This window comes from Lycium ferocissimum, chromosome 11 (assembly GCF_029784015.1).
Source record: "Lycium ferocissimum isolate CSIRO_LF1 chromosome 11, AGI_CSIRO_Lferr_CH_V1, whole genome shotgun sequence".
Classification (NCBI taxonomy): Eukaryota; Viridiplantae; Streptophyta; class Magnoliopsida; order Solanales; family Solanaceae; genus Lycium; species Lycium ferocissimum.
In genome coordinates this window covers 30,246,013-30,260,779 of record NC_081352.1, presented here as the reverse complement: position 1 = coordinate 30,260,779, position 14,767 = coordinate 30,246,013, and the positions used below count along the sequence as shown (strand labels likewise).

Sequence of the window (14,767 nt, the reverse complement as noted above, 5' to 3'; positions counted from 1 at the left end):
TTCCGAGGCTAAGATAATCGAAGAAAGTACTTTTCATGAAAGTTTGTTGATTGGGCAAAGATACGGCCCAATATACGGACCGTAAAAGTGACATACAGACCGTCTATCATGCCTGAGAGGCGTAAAATAACATCAGAGAGTTGTGCACTCGGCCAACATACGGTCGGTTATACGGACCGTAAGTCAGACATACGGACCGTAAAAATGACATGCGAACCGTATGTCCACCGTAAATTGCTGTCGGTGGAAAAAGTTCCAAGTTACATATATTTGGCCCACTTCGTTTTTTTCCCATTTTTCTTCACCGCGGACCCCAAACACTCCCAAAAGCCCTCTCCACACCTCTAGAACCTTCTCTACACTAGATCAACATAAATCCAAGGCAAATTAAAGATCAACAACATTAATCCAAGGAAATCAAGTGCAAGGAAGCTCTTTAGGATTGCTAGAAGCCAAGAATCTCTTTGGAATTGAAGTTGGATTTTCTTCAAGTGAAGTATCTTAATCCAAGATTGTTCCTACATAATCCAAGGTGAGTTTTATGATCATTACATGTTATTAAGAATATTGAATGGTTGAAAGGCTTGGATTGAGGAAGAAAGTGGAATATGGAGTTCAAATGTGGAAACAATGGTATGTTTGAATAGTAGTTGATATAATCATGATTCTTGACATGTTATCAGTATAATCTTGTTATGAATGGTCTTAAGAATATTGGAGAAGCATTATATGAGGATGAATGTGGTGTTGTATTATAGCTATGGTTATGAATGACTTTGAGAAGAAATTTTGGGAATTGAATAATGACCAACTTAACAGAAGTTCATTGATTATGATATTGTGGGTATGTTGTTGATGTTTGGGAGTTGTTATATTATATGGAGAAAGTTATAGAAACAAAGGAGATGCTGCCCAATTTTCATTAGCTTTAGCTTAAGCTTAAACATGTTTCCAATTATCTAATCTTAGTACAAATTCTCTTGAAGGTAGAATCGTGAACATTGGAGGAAAAGCGTTTAATTGATAAAGATGGAGAGACGCAAAGGTATGTAAGGCTAGTCCCTTTCTTTCAAAGGCATGACTCCTATAGAATGTTTTCCTATATATGTTTCCATGGTCTTCTTGTATCCCAAAATGTTGAAAGATAAAGATTCTTAATAGTTCCTACGAGAAAGAGATAGACATGTTTTATGATAATGATGACAATAGTGATGATTTCATTTCTCAAGATCCTAAAGCTTGTGATATGATATTGTTGTGAAGCTAATAATTCTTACACGATTCCTTGACGATATTCTTTGTTGCTAGTCTCACCTTATGATGTTAGTTCCGTCAAGGCGGGACATGATGATCTAGACCACTCCATAATGGAATCGGAGGCTACCGACCTTATGTTACTCCGATAAAGTTATAACTCTTGCTAGAATACTCATACATGTTTCTATAGTACAGGATATGTGTACATATATATATAAAGGGACATATGAGTACATATATGTATATATATGAGATATGGGGAAAGGGAAGGCGCTATAGACGCATGATCATTTGCTAATTGATTATATTTCTATGATGTACATGGATATGTGAGCATGAATACGAGGGATAAAGAAAAGGCCGCGAGCGCTATGACGCATAACCACCGATCGGTTGGTATCGATATGATTATACCATCCCGGACGGGGGTGCCGGACGCGGATTTGTGGATAAATGGATCGTCGCACGTTCCGCGTATATATGGACATATGTATGTATATATATGTTGATGTATATATATATATATATATATATATATATATATATATATATATATATATATATATATATATATAAGTGCATGTACGAAAGATGCTAAAGGAAAGTTAATATGCATGATTCCGCCTGAAGAGGCCATATGTCACAGGTTTTCCCTTTATCTTATATTTCCTATATTTTTCTCATTATGTTGTTATACATGCCTTACATACTCAGTACATTGCTCGTACTGACGTCCTTTCTTTTGTGGACGCTGTGTTCATGCCCACAGGTAGACAGGGAGACGACCCAGATTCTTAGGAGCCAGATCAGCTTGCGCCGGAGCACTTCCCTACTCCGGAGGTGCAGTTTTAATATATTCTCTTGTGTACATATTTGGGCATGGCGGGGTCCTGTCCCGTCCTTATGCTCAGTACTCCAGTTAGAGGCTCGTAGATACATATATGTGGGTAGTAGATGTCATGTTACCTCTCAGTGTATATTCTATATATCATTTTTGTAGCCGTGAGGGCTTGTGCGTATATGCATGCTTCGGGAGATATTTTATGATCGGTTCATAGGAAGCGTTATTTTGGGGATTATGTGTGTGTACGGAGTTGAGAATGATAGTTAGCATGATAAGTGGTGCTTGGTGGGGTAGGCTATCGCGGTACCGTCATGTTTCCCCTAGGCCGGGTCGTGACAACAAGGCAAAAGTTTGCTAAACTTATATCTTGCAAATTAATTACTACACAACTTATGTCGGATAGTTTAATTCCTACAGAACTTATGGCGGACAAGGCAAGTTCTCTAAGCTTATGCCTTGCGAATCTTTTTTTTTATTTTTTTTTATTTGTTTGTAAGAAAACAACGAATTCATCGACTCTGTAGGGGATCGAACCCAGAATCTCTGGTTTCGCAGTCCAGCACGTTGTCATAGATAAGGGTACTTTGGCCCACAAATTTTCATTAAATGAGAAGCAGGGGAAAAAGACCAGCAATTTGAGCGGCAAAAATTAAAGGCCAGTCCGTATGAAGCGAAATCCGCGCAAAAAAAAAGGTTATTTTCTATTCGGGTTTCATCAGTTGTTTAATGCTTAAAGGATCATTTGCACTTTTCTCCCTATTTTGTGCCGGTCTTTAATTTTTGTCAAAATGGGATGGTTTTTAACTTTTGTCCTTCAAAATCGAACTTATGCCTAGAGGGGCATAAGTTATATGCATCATAATATATACGTGTTATGCCAGCGCCGTTAAAGAACTTATGCCACATTAGGCATAAGTTCGATTTTGAAGGGAAATAATTAAAAACCAGTTTGAAGGCCAAAAATTAAAGACCCGTCTTTTGAAGGCTAAAAATTGAAGACCCGTCTATTTGAAGGGAAAACCATGCAATTACTTCAAGCTTAAAGTAGGAATGAGAAACAAAATTAAAATTCATTAAGATGAATGAGATTATGTAAGTAAAATGTCTTTTCCTCATTGTAATTTTCAGTTTATCCACATTGCTCATATAAATTTCTTTGAAACCTTAACCATTATAACTTCTTTTTAAATCTTTCAATTCTATTCTGTGATTCTTTTCGAGAAAAAAATGACACGATAATCTTTGGTTCTAATTATTCAACATTATATGAAATGAAACATGTGAAATACTAAGTAATTTTCTATGACGTACGTGCATGGGATTCATTTGAGAGATAATTATCCATTTTAAGTAGTCAACATTATATGAAATGAAAAGCCATTTTCTATGACGTACGTGCATGGAATTCTTTTGAGTGATTAAAGTTTTTCATAATGAATGTCTTGTCCAATAAAGTTTAAAATTACAAATATGCAAATAAAAAGTTGGTTATCTGTTACATCTAACTTTTGATTTTATTAGTTCACTACAAGAAAAAATATATTTGGCAACAAAATTTTTTTTGTTGCCATAAATTGATTATTGTTGCAAAAAGTACTTTTGGCAACAAAAAAAATATTTTGTTGTATTTAACTTTTCCCAACGTTGCAACAACGCGCAACAACTTTTTTTTGAGATAATACTCAAAATACCCCCAACGTTTGACCAAAATCCCAATACACACCTAACATTTGCGGGGGTATTACCCCCGAACAAATTTTTTCGCATCAAAATGCCCCTTTTTTTGATGTGGCGATCGTTTATTCAACCCCAAATATTAAATGGCGGTTGTCCACACGCGCATTACGTGCCACGTGTTTAATTTTGCCCCATTTTTTATTAATTTCCCCCTTCCTCCATCCATCTACTCTTCTTCTTCAAAAAAAAAAAAAAAAATCTCTCAATTTTCCATACTCCATTTTTATTAAGGATGCGAAAACCCATACCCAATTCTCCTTCATCTTCATCAACATTATCATCATCATCATCATCATCTTCATTAGGAGTTGAAAAAAAATCACACAACTTGCTCAAATCTAATCCAAACAAAGCCAAATGTGAAAGGAAGCTTCCTAACACCAAATAGAACAAAGTTCATCCATTAATTTGATTAAACAATCAAGAATTTAGAGAAACCCATTTGGTGTTCTTCATAGCTTTCTCCAAATTCTTAGCAATGGAGTTTAATTTTCTCCCCAAATCAACTCAAAGAATTAGTGCTTAAACAACTCCAACCAAGCAACAAGTAGCAACTCCAAACAAGCAACTTCCAATCGATTTTCTTTAACAAGATTAGATTTTTCATCCTTATTTTTTTTTTCTAGATTTTTCCTTTTTCTTTCTTGATTTTTTCATTTTTTTCTTGATTTTCGTTTATGGTGGAAAGTTGTTCTTTAACAAGTTGTTCGGAATCATATGTGGATTTTCTTCAATTGAGATTTTCGTTTATAATGGATATTATTTTGACAACAAAAAATGGAGATGGATATTAAATAGGGTGAAGATGAAGATGAAGTAGCCTAAAAATGGAGGGAGTTCAAATTTTATCTACTTGGCATCATATGTGGCGGCTTAGTTGGCGTCCAAAACGGGGCGATTTTTTAAAAGGTCACGCGCCACATGGCGGTGTATTCACGCTCTCTGCCACATCGGCAAAAAAGGGCCATTTTGCTACCGAAAAAATTTGTCCGGGAATAGGACTCCCGCAAAGGTTAGGTGTGTAGTTGGGATTTTGGTCAAACGTTGGGGGGTATTTTGAGTATTATCTCACTTTTTTTGTTGTTGTCAAAAGTATTTTTTGCAACAATAATCAATATTATGGCAACAAAATTAAATTCTTTGGCAATAAAAAAATAATTTGCCAACAATAAAACTAAGTTGTTGCCAAATATAAAATTTTTTGTTGCAATTTCTATACTTTCTTGTAGTGGTTAGTCGATGATAAGATAAGAAAATTTTCCGTTAGTCCTTAATTTCTTACTTACATGACAGTCTAACTACCATTGTTTATTAATTATGTGTCACTTAGTGTTTTGGCCATTCTATGCACTCGAAAGTTATTTTGAAGAAGGTTTATATGATAAGATTTACACGTTGCGTGGACTTAAAAAAAAATGTGTTAGGTGATATTTCCTTTCAACGGATATTCAACCCCCTTCTTGACATAAAAACATCATGACTTATTGAATAATGTTTTCGTTTATTCAATGATATTTTCTTTAAAATCAACGAGACTTTACATTATTCAGACTCGGTTACATTTTCGCCCCGTCGAATTGATTAAATACTAACATTTTCGTATGAAAGTACCAATTGACGCACAGTTCGAAATTCAATGGATAATGAATATCGAACTCATAACGAATGTCTTAACTAAACTTCATGTGTTGCGCTCTTACCTCTAAATCAAAGCCTTCGGTGTTAGGATATCTAAATTCAAGGGATAATAACCGTATGGTTATAATTATCACAATATTCTTCCTTTTCAAACTCTGTTGTAGATAACTTTACATAGAGTCCATGTAATTTAGGACTTTGTATTCTCTCTATAGAGTTTCCTAGATAACTATGTGTATATCAGCATCGTATTAATTATCAATATAAAACTGTTTAATCGTAAACTCTTTCAGTCAGGACTCAGAAACACAATAATTGGCATGCATAATCAAATATTTCCACCCAAATATATAACTGGAAGATATAACATTGACATTGATCTAGTTACTAATATACACTCTCGTCTTCCTAAATGTTTAGTTAATTCCCTCCACATAGTATTAAGTGCAGATCCAACAGTTTTATCCTTTTTATTCAGATTCCAAACTGCAGTTGGATGAGCTTGCGGACATTGATGGCCCCAAATCCAAATAAAGAAGAGAGTTTGTGATATATAAGTTAACAATCAGCATAAAACAAATCAATTTATAATGTATCTCCGCAATCAGATAAAAATGATTCAGAATTTGGAAGTTGCGGGCGCCACTTTTTTATATATGCAATACCTACCAATAGCCACAAAAATCAAATAAGAAGGATGGGTCCGTTAAGTTAATTTTGAGTTGATTCGATTAGGTCTCTTAGGTCTTTTCTTCGTAAACAAATAAGTTTGGTTTATTCAATTTTTTTTCCACACATGATTTAAAAATTAAAATATAGTGTAGAAGAAAATGGCAAAAACAAGAAAGAAACACCCATAACTCTTGAAAAAGCTCATCCAATTAGATAATTTGCTAATAATGTAGCTTAATCTTTATATATTCTTTGTTTGACTACATTAATTTACCTTCAATATTTTTGAGTTAGTTTTTCCTTCTAAATAATCAAGTTTAATGACAATTCTTTGCAAAACAAAAGCTTCAAATTTTCAACCTATGAGAATCAACCGAAAATGTTTAGTAAACAAACCCTTTGATCTTTTAAAAGTCAATAAATTACTGCTCAAATTATACTCCAATATAAATCATTATTGCGTCATCAGAAAAAGAAAAAACTATATATTAAATAAAATCAAATTCAAATTACTTATGAAGTAAGCTTTAATTATATAAAAAAAAAAATGGTTGGTGTAGATAAATTTAAAACAAAAAAATGATGATGAAGAAGGACGAGAGAGAATATATTTTTTTAGCAACAATGCAGGAGAAAAAGAAGGATAAAGAGGAAAAGAAAAGGAAGGATAGGAGGAAATTAGAGAGGTGAGGGCGTAGGAGAAAAGGGAGTTGTTATGCCTGCTGTAGGGATTCGAACTCGGACACCTTGAGAGATAAAGAACTTAAGCGGCTTGCGCGCACCAGTGGCACCAGAGCTGGTTTGCTTATTGAGAGTGCCATTTTTCTACTATTATATAAGAGTGGGTTGGATTGTCGTCCACCCACTCTTCTATAATAGTTATTAAAAAAATAATAATAATGAAGGTGGGGTTCACGTGAAGAAGTACAAGACAATTGTAAAAAAAAAAAAGGACATTTAAATAATGATAATAAGTCCGGAAATGGTATATATATGTGGGTTGGATTGTATATACCCACTATATATGTACTATATATAATATACTTTATATAAAAAAAAATGAATATATATCCATATGATGAAGTGCAAGACAATTGCAAAAAAAAAAAAAATGGGACATTTAAATAATGATAATAAGTCCAGAAAATGGTAATATACGTTTAGAGAAAATTTAAGAAGAGAAATTTCGAAAAAAAGAAATAACGATTTAAATTGAACGCAAAAATATACTAAAGAAGTCATAAAACCAAAAGATTTAAAACTTATACCTATTGGATAAGGATAAAAATGCACTAATTTTAGACACGTATATCTATACACAAATAATGAGGAATAACATCAAGATAATATAAATATACTCGAATATATACGTATATACATATTTTCTTAAAATAATGATAGTTGGTATACTTAAAAGTTTAAGACTACGGATACTAACGCATGAAAGCGCTTTATATACTTAAGTAGAAACAGATAATGGCATGAAACTCGGTAGGAGAAGATGTATTTCAAATCTTTCGATTGGAGAACAAACCAGGAAAGTCATAGATGGAAGAAGCGGACTAAGTAAAATAATTTATTGATATTTTCAATTAATTGAATTATAATAATTTCTATAAAAAAACAAAAAAAAAAACATTTAAATAATGATAATAAGTTCAGAAAATGGTAAAGGTACGCTTAGAGAAAATTTAAAGAAGAGAAATTAAGGGGAGAAAAATAACGATTTAAATTGAACACAAAAACCGCTAAAGACGTCATAAAATCAAAAGATTTAAAACTTATACTTTTGGGTAAGGATAAAAATGCACTAATTTTAGACACATACGTCTCACACAAATAATGAGGAATAACATCAAGAAGACGAAAAAAAATAGGACATTTAAATAATGATAATAAGTCCAGAAAATGGTAAAGGTACGCTTAGAGCAAATTTAAAGAAGAGAAATTCGGGGAGAAAAAACGATTTAAATTGAACACAAAAACCGCTAAAGAAGTCATAAAACCAAAAGATTTAAAACTTATACCTTTGGGTAAGGATAAAAATGCACTAATTTTAGACACATACGTCTCACACAAATAGTGAGGAAGAATATCAAGAAGATGAAATACAAACGGTCAAGAAACATATACACATATTTTCTTAAAATGATGAAGTTGGTCTATACTTAAAAATTTAAGACTACAACAGATGCTAACGCATGAAAGCCCTTTTCAGTGTTGTTGAGTAGAAAGAGATGATGACATGAAACTCGGTAGGAGGTGTATTTCAAATCTTTCGATTAGAGAGCCAAACCAGGAAAGTCATATATGGAAGAAGCCGACTAAGTAAAATAATTTATTGATATTTTCAATTAATTGAATTATAATACTTTCTATAATAAAAATTCCATAATTATATTACGAAAAGGTACTCTCTCTTAATCTAATTTATGTGACATAGTTTGACTAGACACGAAATTTAAAAAAAAATGGAAAGATCTTTGAAACTTCGTGGTCAAAACAATGTTAGATATTTATTTGTGTGGATTTAAATCATTTCATTAAAGGTAAAAGGGAAAGTATAAGTTAAATGATTTCTAAACATAAAAATATATCATTATATTTTAGATAGACTAAAAAGAAAAGTGTAGTACTATTTTTTGTGTTGGGCCCGTACTAGCACGGGCTTTCATCATCTAGTAATCAATATATACGTTTCTACACAGATATTTGCACACATACTATGAATTTTTTGCCAAGCTTGGGGGTGGCGTGGCATCCCTACCTCATAAGGTAGATCCGCTCCTGCCCGCGCGCAGTACACATTAATATTACATTCTTATATACAAAATTTGCAATAATTGACACTAGATATAAAACAAACATGCCTATTGACTAATAAATCAAATAATTGTAAACTTAATAAAAGAAAGCTACATTTGCATATGAAGAACAATTACAAGATACCTTTCAAACTTGTAATAGTTCTAACTCTCCAGCAAATGCAAGCTAAAAGTTGGTGTTTGTATGTTACAATTCCAAGTTGCTTACACAACTGATCGACCCATCCAAGTATAACTGTACGATATTCTTTACAAGATTAATCTCTAAAATATTGGACAGTTATATACAATCCCTTATAATATACTATTGGTCTGATAATCCCTTATTACTAGATCCATCAAATGAACAAATTCCATTCATTTGAGGAATTGCGTATGGACCTTGTAATAATCCTTTAGCTATTAATTTGTATGCTGCCTCTGTCAAGTGTACACCATCCCAACTAACATATGAAGATGGGTTATCACAAACATTTGATGATGGTGAGCCACATTTTGTAATTGAGTCATAATTGTATGGACCACCTCCTCCACAACATGCTACAATAGAGCTTGTAAAACCTATACCATCATTAAAAAAAATGAAATCAATGAACTTCCAATTAATTGATTTTATTTTCATTAAGTGTAGAAACAATGATCATGTTAATTTTGTATATACTGACAGTACAAAAAAGAAAATTATATTATCTGGTCACCTAAAAGCTAACTACAGGTAAACCAGTCACGATAAGTGAAACATGGAAAATATATTAAGACATGCATGTAACTTCTGCAACAAGTTAAAATCACTTTAAAACAACAAGAATTAGTGGCGGATAAGTCGCTAAACAACAAATATATGTTGCTAATCCAATTTAACGATGAATTAGCGACAAATTAAGGAAAAAATTTATACTAGCTAATTCTTTTTTTTTTTTTTTTTTGTGTGTTGTTAGCAGTGACAGGGCTAGGAATTTCAATAAGCGGATTCAAATTGAACCTCTTTTGATAGTGTAAAAATAATTTACACCGTCAGAGTATATAAGTCAAATCTATAATGATATGATGATGTAATATATTAAACGTCTTAACTTACCAAATTTTTTCGGAGATTTGTAGATTTGCATGGCTGCATTGTAGTAATCAGCATAGATAATATTGGCATGAGGATGAATCTCACGAAGTCGATGAATTTCTTCTTGAAGTAGTTGGTTATGATATCCAGCAAAATCATTTAACCAATTAATGCAACCAGTTGAAGCATCATAGTCATTTTTATTTGAGTCTTTAAAAGTTGTTAGATAAGAAGATGAACATCCAATTGGTAGATTTCCAGGTACTATCAATGTTTGTGCTCCTAGTTCAATTAGTTCCTGCATCATAATCAAACAAGTCTTGCTTATTAGAATAAAAAAAAATGTTTAACGCTACAAAAAATTGAATTATCCATCACTAAACAACAAAAATCCATCACTAATCCTATTTAGCTATGAATTAACAATCACTATTTAAAAAAGTAGGAATTAGCTATAAAATTTATCGCTGATCTGTACCTAACTTAATCTTTTGATAATCCTTCGCTAATCCCCCGTTAAATGAATTAGCAACGAATTTTTGTTATTTAGCAACATAAGTTATCCATCATTAATTTCTATTTTTTTTCTTTGTAGTGAATAGATTATCAAAAATCTTATTCAGCTACAAACTATTGAAAGACGATTAGCAAAAGGGCCGTCGCTAATTCTTGATTTTTTTTAGTGTAGTATGTGAATTGATGAAAATAATTAATAATTGGACTTACATTAATGGCTAGGCCAATGGCTGAAATAACTGCAGGTACATATGACTGAATTTCTTCACTTGATTTTCCTTGAGAAAATGGATGATTATAATCATTGCCTCCAATTTCCCCCATTAGAACTAGTGAGTTTCCAAGAAATTCTCTGCAACCTGATTAATATTTTAAATTGTTAGAATAACATACTAGAAATAAAATCAAACATTTCTAAACTCAATTGGTTCACAAACTATTAAAAGTTATCACCTTAATTAACCCTCGCTCTTATCAGTTATTTTAGAAAAAAAAAATCATCTATTATCCTACTAATTTTTTAAATAATTTTTGTCATCTTATATTGCAATGATAAAATCACAATGTTAGTATATTAATGCATGTTGACGTGGATATATTTTTAAAAATATTTGTACAACGATGTGGATTAATATTGTGAAGGTGTGATTGAGAATATTATAAAATAGTATGTCACAGTTTAAAGTTTTCTATCTTCCAAAAACATGTAATCCAAAAAATATATTTAGCAGTGTTTCGAAATAGTTCCAAACTTTTTTATTCAAAAAACATTTTAACATGGAGACCCCACTAGGCCATCATATATTTCTTTTGTTTCTTTAGTTGGTAACAAAGCATATTGCCCATCTTAATCACGTAATTTTCATATTAGGACTCAAATTACATATGATTATGCCTTCTGATAAAATTTGATTACTTTTTATTAGTGGTTGGTGATGAAGGGAAGGGTTTATCCTAAACAAAAGCGCATTTGATTTAAAGAGAATTTTGCAATTATATATCCGCATTATACTATATACGTCTTTTACTTTATCATGCAATAGATGACTTAGCAAGAAATCCAGAAGCATATAATAGTATATAAGATCCATAATTAATAAACTATTTCTTTAGGAACAAATCACCAAGTAATATGGCTTTGCTTGGCTTGTTTTAATCAAGGCTTTAATTATACACATTGAAAATTAGATGTCACTTTTACGTTATCGATCGGGTATATATTATTTATACTTATACAGTAGGTTAATTATTATTTAACAAATTACTAATTATTAATATAATATTACTATATCTATGACTAACGCAATCTATAGTGAAGAAGCTATGAATTCACTTGAACTCAAACATAGATTTAGCTTACACCTTGTATATATACTTAACAACTCACGAAATAAATACAGATAATTGATTTCAAACATAATATATTATTAGACGAAATGTGATAGAATTTCGAGAATACGTAAAGTTAAATTCTGAATCCGTCTCTAATTAACTTGGCACAACTATAAAATGGACTACTTCCACCGCTCCAACCTAGCTATGTATGACTAGATTTAATTTCTTTTCTCATTGACAAAGACTATTTATCTTTAATTTTGTGGTTACTTCTAATTATGTGCAACCACTTTCCTTAAAGCCTGAACTCACAGTTGGATCAAACTTCTCACCTACTCCTTGTCAAGTCTATTCTTATAAATAATTTCTTTTTCATTAAGTAATTGGTAGGCTAGAAATATAGGGGTTGGTCCCACTCTTGAATGGGTGGCTTTAGAAGGGTGACCTTTTCTTTTGGTTATCAGTCAATTTTAGAAAAAATGATATTATTTTCAATTTGGAAGCAATTTAATTCCAGGACAATATTTTATAGTCATATAACTATTATGACATATTTAATTTATAAGTTTTAAAATTCTTCTTACTTTCATGTATATATACTTAATGAAGTAAAGTTATGTAAAAATTGTCACACGACGTTAAACCCGGATAAAGAATGACTTTGTGTAATAATGTTCAATAAAATATTGTTAATTAGAGTAATTATGAAGTAATCTTTTTAATCAAAAGAGTGCAGAGCAAGCAAAAAATTTTGTGCATGGCTTATAGTTGTGTTCTCTCTAACTTACGGTTTTATCAATCTCTTTTTTTTCTTAGCTTGCCTAGAATTTCTTATTCTCGTATTGTTTACGTCCTTGTCACGAAAATAACATACTATCTTCTTCTATGGTTTGGTCCACTTTGGTGGTTTGCCAAGAAAAATAAATAAGCAAATTAAAAGTAGGAATAACTCACAAAAGATCAGTTATAAATCCATGATGTAGGGTCTTTAAGGCCCCGTTTGTCCATAGAAATTTTTCCTATTTTCAAAACATTATTTGATTATACACAGAGGGAGGCGAAGCTAAAATTTTAGTTTATGAGTTCTAAATCATAATTCTTTTTATTTACTTGCTTCTTACTATATATATATATATATATATGGCATGAATTTTGTGATACAAATAAAGATTTAGCCTAGCTACTGGGTTTTGCTGAACTAGCTTTCAGGCTGGCTCCCCCCTTGATTATGATTTGACTTGATTTTGTGGTTAGTTTTTTCAGGTGAATTTTCAAGTTTGAAACTTTTCCACTCACAGATTTTTTTTTTTTTTTTTCTTCTAGTGAATGCATATATAGGCATATCCAAGCACAACTTCAACTTTCAAATATCATTTTTCGATTTTAACTTGCGAAAACTTTTTTTTTTTTTTTTTTTTTTCAAATTTCAACCAAATCTATATTGGGAATGCGTACTTACTTGCAGGAGACTTGCACAAAAATGGCAACATTTGTTTGAACCAGTCCAATTCAGTTCCTAGTGAGACATTGGTGGCAGGGTTCTTGATTCCTCTTTTCTCTAAAAATGAAATATCCACAGCAGTTGCCCCAGCTACTGCAAAATTCACTCCTCTTATGGAATTTCTGCTACTTGACATGTTTTTCATAACACCAGCATATGGTGGAATAAGTGGGAATCCCATACCCTCAGCTGCAAAATTATCACATAAAATAATTAGAACAAAGTTTAAGCAATAAAACAGGGACATACATCCCATAACATAATTATACAGTCAGCGGCGAACTCAAAGATTTGAATATGACGGGTACGATATTTAAAAGTTTTTAGCACTGAATTCATTGTAACTTTAAACATGTTGATTCAATATCTAATATTTGTCGAAATTTTGTGATTCTTCACGTATGTATGTACGTTTGGTGTCAAAAATGCTGGTTCCGTAGAAATGGGAAATGAAAGCAAAGTTTAAGCCATAACATGACTCAGAGACGGATTCAGTATTTGAACTTGATAGTTTCGACCATTAAAGTTTTTAACACGAACCTCATACTAATAACTTTTGAAATTATGAATTCAGCTAAAATTTGTTGAAATATTGTAAATTTCAACGTACATGTTTATGCTCCATGTCAAAAACACTGATTAAGTAGACATAAGGTTGAATAATTCCGTATAGCTCAAAAGCTATATCCGCCACTATACACTTTGCTACTTGAAAAAATATTTGCATTATCACGTCACTTGAAAGATAAAAGTCTAGAATGTTAATATATCATACGTACCAATGAAATCAATAACGAGTCGGCCATCGGAAAACCGACCGGTAGGATGATGAAAGAAGGTTTCACCATAAGGAAGCACTGAAGAAGCAACTTGATTATTGGATTTTGAGAGTCGAATTAAGTTTCCGGTATCGGTTAACGAATCACCAAAGCTAATTATCGACTCATAGCATCCAAGAACATGTCCAAATGATGCAATTAACAAAAGAATTATACAAATAAAACAATTAGAAGAAGGCATTGAAAATGTATTTTTTTTCTCTTTCTGAGAAAAGTTTGAATGTTTGGTTTTTGTGTTTTTGGCTATTGGATATAATAGAGAGTTCAAAAATATTTGAAGTCCTCTGAGGAGTTTAATGAAATTGGAGTGAATATATAGAAGCTTTTGTTGACCTACCAACCCCACAAATGTCCAATTTGCAAGAGAGCCTACGAGGAAATACCCCAACGCGTTCACCAGACGTTATTTATAACCACTAGTTATATCAAACGTTACTTAGTTATTCATTAAATTTGTTGAGATGGATTAAAGGTACACATTGCAATTAATTAAAGGTTAAATTTGCTTAGTCAAATATCACAAGAAAATTAGAATATATTGATGTT

The 14,767-nt window shown here is 31.8% G+C and overlaps 1 protein-coding gene across 1 annotated transcript; it reads right to left on the bottom strand.

Annotated features, from left to right (window-relative positions):
- Positions 1 to 8,951: 8,951 nt before the first annotated feature.
- LOC132036671 (GDSL esterase/lipase At1g28590-like) lies at positions 8,952 to 14,559 on the bottom strand. The gene is made up of 5 exons (XM_059427050.1): positions 14,162 to 14,559; positions 13,341 to 13,571; positions 10,757 to 10,905; positions 10,052 to 10,328; positions 8,952 to 9,534 (listed from the first exon to the last, which is right to left on the bottom strand). Exons 1-5 carry the CDS (start codon positions 14,400 to 14,402, stop codon positions 9,278 to 9,280), a joined length of 1,155 nt encoding a protein of 384 aa, XP_059283033.1. The 5' UTR covers positions 14,403 to 14,559; the 3' UTR covers positions 8,952 to 9,277.
- Positions 14,560 to 14,767: the final 208 nt, after the last annotated feature.